The sequence below is a fragment of the Oncorhynchus keta genome, chromosome 9 (assembly GCF_023373465.1).
Source record: "Oncorhynchus keta strain PuntledgeMale-10-30-2019 chromosome 9, Oket_V2, whole genome shotgun sequence".
Taxonomy (NCBI): domain Eukaryota; kingdom Metazoa; phylum Chordata; class Actinopteri; order Salmoniformes; family Salmonidae; genus Oncorhynchus; species Oncorhynchus keta.
The window spans coordinates 13,020,239-13,035,225 of NC_068429.1; the positions used below are offsets into that span (position 1 = coordinate 13,020,239).

The 14,987-nt window shown below is 40.9% G+C and overlaps 1 protein-coding gene across 28 annotated transcripts in view; it reads right to left on the reverse strand.

The window, feature by feature from the left end:
* Nucleotides 1-972: 972 nt before the first annotated feature.
* LOC118388051 (rab-like protein 6) overlaps nucleotides 973-14,987 on the reverse strand; it is a 33,087-nt gene continuing 19,072 nt past the window's right edge. For 2 of the 28 annotated variants that reach the window (XM_052525255.1, XM_052525228.1), the window contains exons 11-19: nucleotides 14,185-14,320; nucleotides 12,097-12,300; nucleotides 10,927-11,185; nucleotides 9,323-9,461; nucleotides 9,108-9,166; nucleotides 6,761-9,021; nucleotides 5,743-6,279; nucleotides 3,934-4,723; nucleotides 973-3,804 (exon numbers count right to left, since the gene is read on the reverse strand). In XM_052525255.1, the coding sequence (XP_052381215.1) occupies nucleotides 8,848-9,021; nucleotides 9,108-9,166; nucleotides 9,323-9,461; nucleotides 10,927-11,185; nucleotides 12,097-12,300; nucleotides 14,185-14,320 (971 nt within the window). In that variant the 3' untranslated portion in view covers nucleotides 973-3,804; nucleotides 3,934-4,723; nucleotides 5,743-6,279; nucleotides 6,761-8,847. Of the gene's footprint in view, nucleotides 3,914-3,933; nucleotides 4,724-4,931; nucleotides 5,614-5,742; nucleotides 6,280-6,760; nucleotides 9,022-9,107; nucleotides 9,167-9,322; nucleotides 9,462-10,926; nucleotides 11,186-12,096; nucleotides 12,301-14,184; nucleotides 14,321-14,987 lie in introns of all 28 variants that reach the window. The other 26 variants (XM_052525246.1, XM_052525245.1, XM_052525241.1 and 23 more) reach the window with 26 other exon arrangements.

The window sequence follows — 14,987 nt, forward strand, 5'->3', positions numbered from 1 at the left end:
CCCATGTGATTGACCATACTGTCTGGAGATAATACTGCAACAACATGTTGACAGAAAATAATGGACTTTTGCTGTGAAGTGGTGCAAAGCAGGGTTGAGGTCCAATTCTTTTCAATGCATTTCAATAAGGAAAGTTAGGATTTGGAATTTGGCTTACTTTCTGAATTGACTGGAATTGAAATGGAATTGACCCCAACCCTGTTGCTAAGTTAACACGTCCCTTGAGCTTCACAGAAAAACAACTGAAAACCTTCATAGGCAAAGCAATTCCTCAATGAGCAATACATGGACACACAGTAAATGTATAGATATCAGAAGTACCAATTATCAAACCAACTGGTCTCCTCACTTGACCCGCAAAAAAGTTGGAAAAGTTACATTGTCTTTAATGTGAGTAATTTGTCATTGAGAGTTAGTATATTCATCTCACTGCACTTTGGCGCTTATGAAATCCATGCTCTATTGAACCTAATGCACTCGTGTATTTCACACACTGGGCCTTGAGGTGAACGACCTGTCGAAACATTCATCTATTTTATCACACTGCCCCCCAGTGGCTGCAGAGAAAACATATCTTTTGGGTATGGATACAAAAAAAAGGGCCAGTTTAGAAACATTCTGCTGAACTGTCCCTTCAACGGTATGACAATGTGTGTAAGTGTAATGTTTTGGTCATCTGAATGAATGTAGATATTTTAGACCTGAAACCAGAAGTACGGCTTCTGGAGAGCAGAAAAGATATCCCACTTTGAAAAGATATCCCACTTTACATATAGGTGTCACAAAAATAATGGACTGTATTTACAACTGTTGTTACATAGGTCTTACAACTGCTATTTCTGTTTCTGTATTTCAGCTGATTGTTTTATCACCAGACTATAATGGAACAGACTACATACTGTAAAATAAAGGTTTAGACAATAACTCTGGTCATTACAAACATGCCAATTCATGAAATTTTGTGTCAAAAAATGAAAGTATTTTTGCATTTATTAGACAATTTTATCACTTACAGTGTGTAGATGCATAAGAGGAATGTCAAAATAATCTCTTCCCCCTCCCAGTTGCCCACCATCTCTCAATATATTCAGATGCATACACATAAACAGACCAAATTCAACCAACAGTTCAATCAACTATACACACAACTACCTCAACAAAGACAATATGCAGGGAGCAAGATGAAGACAATGCACAACGGATATTACATTTACAATCAAGGTGGAATTTTTTGGAAGATGTAACCAAGAGGTAACAGCAATCTCAAGTTCGCTTGTTGCCACATTTCACTGGCAGTTTGCATGATTTGGATGATTCCTGTTTGAACTTTACCCAGAAGACATCATACCACAGAAAAAGCAGTAAACAAAAAGTTGCATTTGTTTGATCTACATGAATCAAAATAAATTCCTTCACACATCATTGAACAAAAAGCAGAATAATTCAATGAAACAAAATCAACCACCAAAAAACAAAACAGGTCTGGGTAGGACTGGGTTATATTACATAAACACAGAATTAGAATGCCTAGAAAAGACACTATTCCTCCATAATGTATGCACTAACAATGTCTGTTCTACAAATTCTAATTCTACAGTGGTACAGCCAGGTGTGTTGTTGTTTCTCACAGTGACGCTCATGCAGACGAGTTGACATGGCTCGCCTGGGATTTGACTTTCATAGGGGTGACTCCTAACTTCCACTTAAGCAAAATGTTCACTTAGTCATGCGTTAATGTCAACAGGACACCAACTGACATTATTCGACTGGAGAGGAAGTTAGGATTTGCTCCATCGTGAGCAGTAGGGGTGGGTGCCCTGGCCTAGCAGCTAGCCTGACAGGCAGACAGCTGCATGAGGGGGAAACACTGAGGATGACCCCATGGTCAGCCTGGGAGTCCACCTCGCCACATTGGGTTCCCTCCCGTCAAGCCAGCTGGGAGGGTTAGGCTACAGCAAAAAATGACATCACTCCCTAGGGTGAGAAAGAGGACTAAGCCAGAAGAGGGGATAAGGTGTGAGGGGACCCCGGTGTCCCCAGAGTATACCGCCTTCAACCAGAGAGAACCAAGGATATAGAAGCATTCAGGGAAAGACAGAGCTAGAGGTCTACCTGATTCAACAAACGCTCGCAGAGCCGTCTCTTGGGACAGTTCTATTGATGTAAGTAAGAGTTCTATTGATGAAACAGTTCTATTGATGAGTCAGTTCTTTGATGAAACAGTTCTATTGATGTAAGTAAGAGTTCTATTGATGGAACAGTTCTATTGATGGAACAGTTCTATTGATGAAACAGTTCTATTGATGGAACAGTTCTATTGATGAAACAGTTCTATTGATGAAACAGTTCTATTGATGAAACAGTTCTATTGATGAAACAGTTCTATTGATGAAAGTAAGAGTTCTATTGATGAAACAGTTCTGTTGATGAAACAGTTCTATCGATGTAAGTAAGAGTTCTATTGATGAAACAGTTCTATTGATGAAACAGTTCTATTGATGAAACAGTTCTATTGATGAAACAGTTCTATTGATGAAACAGTTCTATTGATGTAAGTAAGAGTTCTATTGATGGAACAGTTTTATTGATGTAAGTAAGAGTTCTATTGATGAAACAGTTCTATTGATGGAACAGTTCTATTGATGGAACAGTTCTATTGATGGAACAGTTCTATTGATGGAACAGTTCTATTGATGAAACAGTTCTATTGATGAAACAGTTCTATTGATGAAACAGTTCTATTGATGTAAGTAAGAGTTCTATTGATGGAACAGTTTTATTGATGTAAGTAAGAGTTCTATTGATGTACAGTAGGTTCCGATACACAGTCTGGAAATGTTGCATGTTCTCCCTGATGATATACAGTGAGGCAGTGGTAAGGATACCTAACTAGCAGTAAACTGCAGTCACGGCCCCTAGATGGCTGGGTGGAATTGGATATGTAGTGTCTCTTTTAAAGACAGTCCAAAATACCTATTTTAGAGACAACAGAGAGGAGCAAGGTAAAAACACACAGAGAAATATGCAGTACAAATGCATGAATAAATATTTGTGCATATACTTTTCTATAATGGATATATTAACATGGGATTTGTTTAATGTCCAAAAATATTTTCTTAATATTTCAAAATAAATATGGAATGGTAACAATGCATACTTGTATGATATCTAAATACATTCCTGATATTTTGTCAATTCTTTCTAAGGGGACTTAAGGTGGAATGAATAGCTTTAGGCCATTTACTTTGTTGTAAACATCCCCTGGATCGGAGTGTAGATAGATAGTAGTGTGTAGTTATGACTCACTAGCAGACTTCCACACTCCCCTACAGTAAAGTAAACAAGTTCAGTAAGGGCTATGAGATATCACTCTACACAGCAAAACCATCCCACATGGTGCTTAGCAACATCAAGAAATAGGATCCAAGCAAACTAGTGTAAAAGTTACAGGTAACCACGGAAATATTAAAACATGTCTCAAGAAACACATCATTTGGTTAACGGAAGAAATTAGGAAAAAAAAACGTCAAATGACATTTTACAACTGCCCCTTAGTAAAAACAACAACATGACTTAACAGAACAGCAGGTTGAAAAAAAAAACATTGTATCTTGGCTTCCCTTGCATTGTGTTTTGCCAGAATGACGGCATCATTGAACAATCAAATCTCTACTACTAAAAGGCATTCATATCGCCACTTTCCAGTGTTAAAGTAACCCTTTCCAGTGTTAAAGTAACCCTTTCCCAGTGTTGAAGTAACCCTTTCCAGTGTTAAAGTAACCCTTTCCCAGTGTTAAAGTAACCCTTTCCAGTGTTAAAGTAACCCTTTCCCAGTGTTAAAGTAACCCTTTCCCAGTGTTAAAGTAACCCTTTCCCAGTGTTAAAGTAACCCTTTCCCAGTGTTGAAGTAACCCTTTCCAGTGTTAAAGTAACCATTCCAGTGTTAAAGTAACCCTTTCCCAGTGTTAAAGTAACCCTTTCCCAGTGTTAAAGTAACCCTTTCCAGTGTTAAAGTAACCCTTTCCCAGTGTTAAAGTAACCCTTTCCCAGTGTTAAAGTAACCCTTTCCCAGTGTTAAAGTAACCCTTTCCCAGTGTTAAAGTAACCCTTTCCCAGTGTTAAAGTAACCCTTTCCCAGTGTTAAAGTAACCCTTTCCCATTGTTAAAGTAACCCTTTCCAGTGTTAAAGTAACCCTTTCCAGTGTTAAAGTAACCCTTTCCCAGTGTTAAAGTAACCCTTTCCCAGTGTTAAAGTAACCCTTTCCCATTGTTAAAGTAACCCTTTCCAGTGTTAAAGTAACCCTTTCCCGTGTTAAAGTAACCCTTTCCAGTGTTAAAGTAACCCTTTCCCAGTGTTAAAGTAACCCTTTCCAGTGTTGAAGTAACCCTTTCCAGTGTTAAAGTAACCCTTTCCAGTGTTAAAGTAACCATTCCAGTGTTAAAGTAACCATTTCCAGTGTTAAAGTAACCCTTTCCAGTGTTAAAGTAACCCTTTCCAGTGTTAAAGTAACCCTTTCCAGTGTTAAAGTAACCCTTTCCCGTGTTAAAGTAACCCTTTCCAGTGTTAAAGTAACCCTTTCCAGTGTTAAAGTAACCATTCCAGTGTTAAAGTAACCCTTTCCAGTGTTAAAGTAACCCTTTCCAGTGTTAAAGTAACCCTTTCCCAGTGTTAAAGTAACCCTTTCCCAGTGTTAAAGTAACCCTTTCCAGTGTTGAAGTAACCCTTTCCAGTGTTAAAGTAACCCTTTCCAGTGTTAAAGTAACCATTCCAGTGTTAAAGTAACCATTTCCAGTGTTAAAGTAACCCTTTCCAGTGTTAAAGTAACCCTTTCCAGTGTTAAAGTAACCCTTTCCAGTGTTAAAGTAACCCTTTCCCGTGTTAAAGTAACCCTTTCCAGTGTTAAAGTAACCCTTTCCAGTGTTAAAGTAACCATTCCAGTGTTAAAGTAACCCTTTCCAGTGTTAAAGTAACCCTTTCCAGTGTTAAAGTAACCCTTTCCCAGTGTTAAAGTAACCCTTTCCAGTGTTAAAGTAACCCTTTCCCAGTGTTAAAGTAACCCTTTCCAGTGTTAAAGTAACCCTTTCCCGTGTTAAAGTAACCCTTTCCAGTGTTAAAGTAACCCTTTCCAGTGTTAAAGTAACCCTTTCCAGTGTTAAAGTAACCCTTTCCCAGTGTTAAAGTAACCCTTTCCCAGTGTTAAAGTAACCCTTTCCCGTGTTAAAGGAACCCTTTCCAGTGTTAAAGTAACCCTTTCCAGTGTTAAAGTAACCCTTTCCCAGTGTTAAAGTAACCCTTTCCCGTGTTAAAGTAACCCTTTCCAGTGTTAAAGTAACCCTTTCCAGTGTTAAAGTAACCCTTTCCCAGTGTTAAAGTAACCCTTTCCAGTGTTAAAGTAACCCTTTCCCGTGTTAAAGTAACCCTTTCCCGTGTTAAAGTAACCCTTTCCAGTGTTAAAGTAACCCTTTCCCAGTGTTAAAGTAACCCTTTCCCAGTGTTAAAGTAACCCTTTCCCGTGTTAAAGTAACCCTTTCCAGTGTTAAAGTAACCCTTTCCCAGTGTTAAAGTAACCCTTTCCAGTGTTAAAGTAACCCTTTCCCAGTGTTAAAGTAACCCTTTCCAGTGTTAAAGTAACCCTTTCCCAGTGTTAAAGTAACCCTTTCCCAGTGTTAAAGTAACCCTTTCCCAGTGTTAAAGTAACCCTTTCCCAGTGTTGAAGTAACCCTTTCCAGTGTTAAAGTAACCATTCCAGTGTTAAAGTAACCCTTTCCCAGTGTTAAAGTAACCCTTTCCCAGTGTTAAAGTAACCCTTTCCAGTGTTAAAGTAACCCTTTCCCAGTGTTAAAGTAACCCTTTCCCAGTGTTAAAGTAACCCTTTCCCAGTGTTAAAGTAACCCTTTCCCAGTGTTAAAGTAACCCTTTCCCAGTGTTAAAGTAACCCTTTCCCAGTGTTAAAGTAACCCTTTCCCATTGTTAAAGTAACCCTTTCCAGTGTTAAAGTAACCCTTTCCAGTGTTAAAGTAACCCTTTCCCAGTGTTAAAGTAACCCTTTCCCAGTGTTAAAGTAACCCTTTCCCATTGTTAAAGTAACCCTTTCCAGTGTTAAAGTAACCCTTTCCCGTGTTAAAGTAACCCTTTCCAGTGTTAAAGTAACCCTTTCCCAGTGTTAAAGTAACCCTTTCCAGTGTTGAAGTAACCCTTTCCAGTGTTAAAGTAACCCTTTCCAGTGTTAAAGTAACCATTCCAGTGTTAAAGTAACCATTTCCAGTGTTAAAGTAACCCTTTCCAGTGTTAAAGTAACCCTTTCCAGTGTTAAAGTAACCCTTTCCAGTGTTAAAGTAACCCTTTCCGTGTTAAAGTAACCCTTTCCAGTGTTAAAGTAACCCTTTCCAGTGTTAAAGTAACCATTCCAGTGTTAAAGTAACCCTTTCCAGTGTTAAAGTAACCCTTTCCAGTGTTAAAGTAACCCTTTCCCAGTGTTAAAGTAACCCTTTCCCAGTGTTAAAGTAACCCTTTCCAGTGTTGAAGTAACCCTTTCCAGTGTTGAAGTAACCCTTTCCAGTGTTAAAGTAACCCTTTCCAGTGTTAAAGTAACCATTCCAGTGTTAAAGTAACCATTTCCAGTGTTAAAGTAACCCTTTCCAGTGTTAAAGTAACCCTTTCCAGTGTTAAAGTAACCCTTTCCAGTGTTAAAGTAACCCTTTCCCGTGTTAAAGTAACCCTTTCCAGTGTTAAAGTAACCCTTTCCAGTGTTAAAGTAACCATTCCAGTGTTAAAGTAACCCTTTCCAGTGTTAAAGTAACCCTTTCCAGTGTTAAAGTAACCCTTTCCCAGTGTTAAAGTAACCCTTTCCAGTGTTAAAGTAACCCTTTCCCAGTGTTAAAGTAACCCTTTCCAGTGTTAAAGTAACCCTTTCCCGTGTTAAAGTAACCCTTTCCAGTGTTAAAGTAACCCTTTCCAGTGTTAAAGTAACCCTTTCCAGTGTTAAAGTAACCCTTTCCCAGTGTTAAAGTAACCCTTTCCCAGTGTTAAAGTAACCCTTTCCCGTGTTAAAGGAACCCTTTCCAGTGTTAAAGTAACCCTTTCCAGTGTTAAAGTAACCCTTTCCCAGTGTTAAAGTAACCCTTTCCCGTGTTAAAGTAACCCTTTCCAGTGTTAAAGTAACCCTTTCCAGTGTTAAAGTAACCCTTTCCCAGTGTTAAAGTAACCCTTTCCCAGTGTTAAAGTAACCCTTTCCAGTGTTAAAGTAACCCTTTCCCGTGTTAAAGTAACCCTTTCCCGTGTTAAAGTAACCCTTTCCAGTGTTAAAGTAACCCTTTCCCAGTGTTAAAGTAACCCTTTCCCAGTGTTAAAGTAACCCTTTCCCGTGTTAAAGTAACCCTTTCCAGTGTTAAAGTAACCCTTTCCCAGTGTTAAAGTAACCCTTTCCAGTGTTAAAGTAACCCTTTCCCAGTGTTAAAGTAACCCTTTCCCGTGTTAAAGTAACCCTTTCCCAGTGTTAAAGTAACCCTTTCCAGTGTTAAAGTAACCCTTTCCCGTGTTAAAGTAACCCTTTCCAGTGTTAAAGTAACCTTTTCCAGTGTTGAAGTAACCCTTTCCAGTGTTAAAGTAACCCTTTCCCAGTGTTAAAGTAACCCTTTCCAGTGTTAAAGTAACCCTTTCCCAGTGTTAAAGTAACCCTTTCCCAGTGTTAAAGTAACCCTTTCCCAGTGTTAAAGTAACCCTTTCCAGTGTTAAAGTAACCCTTTCCCAGTGTTAAAGTAACCCTTTCCCAGTGTTAAAGTAACCCTTTCCCGTGTTAAAGTAACCCTTTCCCAGTGTTAAAGTAACCCTTTCCCGTGTTAAAGTAACCCTTTCCCAGTGTTAAAGTAACCCTTTCCAGTGTTAAAGTAACCCTTTCCCAGTGTTAAAGTAACCCTTTCCAGTGTTAAAGTAACCCTTTCCCAGTGTTAAAGTAACCCTTTCCCAGTGTTAAAGTAACCCTTTCCCGTGTTAAAGTAACCCTTTCCCAGTGTTAAAGTAACCCTTTCCAGTGTTAAAGTAACCCTTTCCAGTGTTAAAGTAACCCTTTCCAGTGTTAAAGTAACCCTTTCCAAAGTAAAGCTTTCCTTAAGGCATTGACATCAAACCAAAACAAAATGATCATGCACAGTGAAATTTGCTGAATCAGTTCAGAGAAACTCCCAAAATGTCTTGTTCAGTAAACACTCACAAACTCCTACTGTACCTAGACATAGTCGTAGTTCGAAAAGCCAACACCAGATAAACATAAATAACATTTATATCGCTGCTGAAGCAATGTTCAACATAATTCATAATGAATGCACACACGTCCCCCGACTCCTGAACACTGGTCAGCGTAAAGGAGAGCGCTGCCATATAGAAAGTCACAACTCCGTACTAGAGTCAGTTCTAAAGCCTTTCCCAGAAAGCAGGCCCAATGGAAAAAGACAAATGAAATAGCAAAGACATTGCAGTGAGTGTACCCAAGTGTATTCAACCGTGGAAACATCAAAGTAATGGTGGTTTTGTCCTCTGAGCGTAAACTCAAAACCTGGATATACCAGCTACAGTTTTGCAGTAGTGTTGTTGTATGACGGTAGTGTTGCATGTACAGTGAAAGGGTAAGCAAAACAAACAACGTCAATGTCAATCACAAATTATCAAAATCTAACCACTGTAGAGGCACCACAACGTCAGGAAGTGGGAAATAACTATCACCCAATGAGAATTGCAGTCTTCGATCACTCAGCCAGTCAGTCGACGCATTCTCTCGTCTGCATGGCTACATCCTGACCCTAGAACGCTGAAGTAGAACGTAGTCCTGATTGGATGCTGGGGGGGATATTCTACATCTCCTCGTAGTCTACGTCTCCGGCGAGGAAAGACTCCAGGTCGTCAACCACGCCTCCGGCTTTCTTGGTCGACTTTGGCTTCTTCTTTTTCTTCTCTTTCTCGTCCCCGCTCCCTGACTCCTCCTTTTTCTTCTGTTTGTGTCGTTTCTTGCTGCTTTTGTCGTCCTCCTGAAAGGAGCAGACGTGTTCTATAGTTACTATTGGCTGAGGATGACAAACAGGGTGTAAAGATGACTCATCTCCTTTCACCTTACCTCTTTGCTTTTCTTCTTCTTCTTCTTCTTGTCCTTTGTTGAGGATCTACTTTCTCGGTCTGCAAGACAAGTTAGCAAAATTAAGACAACTCTGAATAGTTTTACCAATACATATACCCAAACTGTGAAAGTATAAAACACACAGACACACTAGTTCAGAATAGCGATCATGACTCCAATGATTTCCAATGACTTTGCTTCGGAACCTTGCTCACCATCTTGGTCCTCACTGCTTTCCTTGCTCTTGGGCGCCACATCCTGGAATCCCAGTCCAAACAGGTCCAGGTCGTCGCTCTTGATGGGGAGGACAGAGGGCTGGACCAGCTTCAGGTCCTCCAGTATAGCCGAAGGCTCCTTGGTAAAGGGGAGACAGGAAGGGAGGGGAGCGGGATAGAGAATGAGTAGGGGATAAAGACAGATGGAAAGACAGGAAGGGAGGGCGATAGAGAATGAGTAGGGGACAAAGACAGGAAGAAGGGGAGCGCGATAGAGAATGAGTAGGGGACAAAGACAGATGGAAAGACAGGAAGGGAGGGGAGTGCAATAGAGAATGAGTAGGGGATAAAGACAGATGGAAAGACAGGAAGAAGGGGAGCGCGACAGAGAATGAGTAGGGGACAAAGACAGATGGAAAGACAGGAAGGGAGGGGAGTGCAATAGAGAATGAGTAGGGGACAAAGACAGATGGAAAGACAGGAAGAAGGGGAGCGCGACAGAGAATGAGTAGGGGACAAAGACAGATGGAAAGACAGGAAGGGAGGGGAGCGCGATAGAGAATGAGTAGGGGACAAAGACAGATGGAAAGACAGGAAGAAGGGGAGCGCGAGGGGAACGCCCAATTTTTCCGTTTTTGATTTGTTAAAAAAGTTTGAAATATCCAATAAATGTCATTCCACTTCATGATTGTGTCCCACTTGTTGTTGATTCTTCACAAAAAAATAAAGTTTTATATCTTTATGTTTGAAGCCTGAAATGTGGCAAAAGGTCGCAAAGTTCAAGGGGGCCGAATACTTTCGCAAGGCACTGTACCTACCACTATCACATATATGAGAAAACAGTCAACGAGAACAGAAGGCCCTGTGTCTGGAAAGTAATGGACACCTTCTTCTACATTTCAAATTGACCCAATAGAAGGGGATGAGAGGATTGAGCAGTCTACTGTAACAGAGCACAGAGCAGTCTACTGTAACAGAGCACAGAGCAGTCTACTGTAACAGAGCACAGAGCAGTCTACTGTAAAAGAGCAGTCTACTGTAACAGAGCAGTCTACTGTAACAGAGCAGTCTACTGTAACGGAGCACAGAGCAGTCTACTGTAACAGAGCACAGAGCAGTCTACTGTAACGGAGCAGTCTACTGTAACGGAGCACAGAGCAGTCTACTGTAACAGAGCACAGAGCAGTCTACTGTAACGGAGCAGTCTACTGTAACAGAGCACAGAGCAGTCTACTGTAACAGAGCAGTCTACTGTAACGGAGCACAGAGCAGTCTACTGTAACAGAGCACAGAGCAGTCTACTGTAACGGAGCAGTCTACTGTAACAGAGCAGTCTACTGTAACAGAGCACAGAGCAGTCTACTGTAACAGAGCAGTCTACTGTAACAGAGCAGTATACTGTAACAGAGCAGTCTACTGTAACAGAGCACAGAGCAGTCTACTGTAACAGAGCACAGAGCAGTCTACTGTAACAGAGCAGTCTACTGTAACAGAGCAGTCTAATGTAACAGAGCAGTCTAATGTAACAGAGCAGTCTACTGTAACAGAGCAGTCTACTGTAACAGAGCAGTCTACTGTAACAGAGCAGTCTACTGTAACGGCACCTTCTTTTTCTTGGGCTTCTCAAACTCCTCGTCCTCATAGTCTGGTTCGTCCATGACGAAGGAGAGCATCTGATCGTCCCCTGGAGCTTCTTGGTCTGAGTGGGAGGATTCATCCCCTCCCTTCTTCTTGCCTGCCCGCATGGACTGCACCGGGGCTCGGGTCGGGTTCAGGAATGAGACGGGCTCGGACGACATCTTTAAGCCCGCTGGTTTCTTGGCTTCTCCGGTCTTGTTTTGAGTCTTCAAAGCGTTGGAGGATCTGATCAGAAAGCACAATACAGATCTAAATATTAAAAGATGCATGATAACATCAATAAGTTAACCCTGACCTGTTCACCAGATATGCTACCTTGTCCAGGACATGTTGTTTCTCTTTCTCTCAATCTCACCCTCGCTCTACTGTACTTGCTGTCTCAACATCTGAATGCTCGGCTAATCTCCATCGCCCAATGACTACATCAATCTCTATCGCCCAATGACTACATCAATCTCTACCGACCAATGACTACATCAATCTCTACCGACCAATGACTACATCAATCTCTACCGACCAATGACTACATCAATCTCTACCGACCAATGACTACATCAATCTCTACCGATCCAATGACTACATCAATCTCTACCGACCAATGACTACATCAATCTCTACCGACCAATGACTACATCAATCTCTATCGCCCAATGACTACATCAATGTCTATCGCCCAATGACTACATCAATCTCTACCGACCATTGACTACATCAATCTCTACCGACCAATGACTACATCAATCTCTATCGCCCAATGACTACATCAATCTCTACCGACCAATGACTACATCAATCTCTACCGACCAATGACTACATCAATCTCTACCGACCAATGACTACATCAATCTCTATCGCCCAATGACTACATCAATCTCTATCGCCCAATGACTACATCAATCTCTACCGACCAATGACTACATCAATCTCCACAACCCAATCTCTATTGACCAATGACTACATCAATCTCTATTGACCAATAACTACATTAATCTCTACCGACCAATGACTACATCAATCTCCACAACCCAATCTCTATTGACCAATAACCACATGAATCTCTATCTACATACTGTATAATACTAGCATCTTGAGAAAAACCTGAGGTTATGCAATTCAAGTTCTCTTCCCACCCTTACCTCCTTCTGTCCGATCCACCATCCTGGACGACGTTAAGTGCCTTCGTCCCCTCATCTTCTTCATCGCTGGTCAGGGTGATGCCCATGCTGGGGACGGTGGCTGCCTTGGGCACAGATTTGGGCACAGACTGGCACAGCTCATCTGGGGCAAAATCGTCCTGGAACCCTGACACCATGGGGTTCCCCCCTCGGCCCTCACCGTCACTGTAAAACATGGACAGAGAGAGACGTGGTAAGTTCTGATGTCCTGATGTAAGAATAACCAACACATGAGCAATATGATGGGCCAAGCACCACAAAAAATACTTTAAATGATTATAATTTGTGTCTGAGTAATGATACCCCATTAAGCAACACCTGCTGGAAAAGTCACACAGTTTTAAATGTATTTCCAAATGCAGGACTTTGAAGCTACTCTTGTTTAGTCTGATGTTCTAACCATTTAAAAAAAATAAAAGTTGTATTAATGTTGTTTGTGACACCTGTAGAATTGTTCTTTAAATCTTCTGTTAGAATTATGTTAAGAAATGTAGCACATGAGCTGGATAACATGTAGGCTTATAACATGGTTAACGTCTGTAACGTTGCTAATGTCAGTATTTCAGTTGCGCTTGGACAAAAGGTTCAACTACAGGTTCCCCACTACTATCGTTTTACTTACAGTTAATGAAATGAACAGTGACTAAATCACAACATTATTGCATTATCTGTTCATATATTATTACATCATCCAGTTATAGCCTACTGGGATGTTATCGAAAAGTCATTACATTAACAATAACTTATTTTGCTATTATCTACACACTTACTTGATAATCTGATGCTCCATTCAAATCTTAACCAGAATGACAGTTCAAAAAGTCAGCCCTGAAGACTGATTCAGTGAAAGAGAGTTGTTTATTATTAGCACTAAGCTATCGTGTGTGTGTGTGTGTGTGTGTGTGTGTGTGTGTGTGTGTGTGTGTGTGTGTGTGTGTCTCACATCCATTCTCCACTTCTCCTTTTAACTTCATCATTTTAAGTTAATCTTCTAACATCAAAGCACTTCAAGCCTCATTTCTCATTTTCCAAAATAGCAAACGGCCCCTGTAGGACAATTCTCTCCTTCAAATTCAAGCTCAAGTTGATTCCCTTCATTATACAACACAGGAAAAATCATTACTCTCTTCACATTTCTATAACGTAAGACTGTATTAAGGGGATATCCGCAGTTTAGATGTACATTAACAAATAACTTTTCCCGACAAAAGCTAAGGGATGGGGCTAGAGAAATGTAACCACACTCAACTTCACAGAAAGAGCTATGCATGCAAGAACTGACCATCAAAATGATCATTTTAACCATGTATTGAAACTATAGTGTTTGTTTACATTTACTTTGTTTACAACCATTGGAGGAAAACAAGCTTACATTTTGGGTTCTGATGGAAAGTGATGAGGCATTCATAAGGTAATATTCTTCAAGAATGAATAGATACAGATAACAATTTATGTCCAAAAATGGACGTAGCAACTGCAGATCGCCCCTTTAAGTCTTATCCAATAAAATAAAGTGCCTTCTCTCTCACCCCTCCCTCTTTCTCTCTCTAGCAAATGAGTGATGAATGACCTAGATTCTGAGCAGAGGAGACCTGATGGAACAAAAACCTCACCCCTCACCCCTAATTGGTTAAAAATCACTAGACGCAACTATTATCGTCCTCTATCTTTTTCACATATGTTGATGCTGGGTTGGTGCTAGAGATGTGCTAGAGATGGTGAACATGTTTGAAATGCCCCTTTAAGATAGAGCTGAAATACATTCACCTCCACTATATTGAAGAACATATTGACTGTGGGTGTCTGAACTGCACAGCAACGGTAGATCTTCTTCACTAAACAATGATCATTAGAAACGTGTTCTAGTACACAGGGAGAGTTTGATCTTCTTCCAGTTGCTCTCCAGGTGGAGGGTTGGCCAGCCTATCAAAGTAGTCCAAATATTGAAAAAGTCCTTATTTCCACACTTACTTATATACCTATCCAAAGCCACAAGCCTGGACATGGGTCATAGAAGATCATGGAGATGATTAGGGAGTGAGGACCTACCTGTCACTGTCCATGTTGCCTGCTCTTCCAGCTTTCTCCTTGGCTTTGGCAGCAGCCCCCTCCTCCGGGAAGCGACGGGCCGTGCCCACATCGGGAACAAAGTCATCCACATTCCGCACCTTCTCGTCTGTGCAATCTGAGGAGAGAAGAGTGGGAGAGGAAGGATGAACATTTTTATTTATTTTAGCCTTTATTTAACTAGGCAAGTCAGCTAAGAAAAAAATTCATAATTCATACTGTCTCTAGCTGCCTGTCTCTAGCTGCCTGTCTCTAGCTACCGTTCTCTAGCTGCCTGTCTCTAGCTGCCTGTCTCTAGCTGCCTGTCTCTGGTTGCCTGTCTCTAGCTGCCTGTCTCTAGTTGCCTGTCTCTAGCTGCTGTCTCCTGCTGCCTGTCTCTAGCTGCCTGTCTCTAGCTGCCTGTCTCCTGCTGCCTGTCTCCTGCTGCTGCCTCGTGCTGCTGCCACATTATTTCAAGCACGTAATTTTCAATGAATAAACCAAAATGCAAATCAAAAAGATCCTCCTCTATCTCAAAGGATTTCACGCCAGTTAATGTGTATGACTGTTGATTCAATCACATTATGCCGAAGTGATCACTTCTGAAATGGCTTCCTCTTACCTTTGGTAGGCATTATTCATTAGTAGACTGGTTGCTATTTTGAGTTTATAGACATTAACCAGGTTACACTCCAACCTTTTTATGTGAGTGAAGTACGAGAGGCCTGATGGAAAGAGCACATTTTTTCCCGGTAAACTTTTCAAATGTCGACAAAAGAAATTACGCTAGACATGGTGGGATGTTC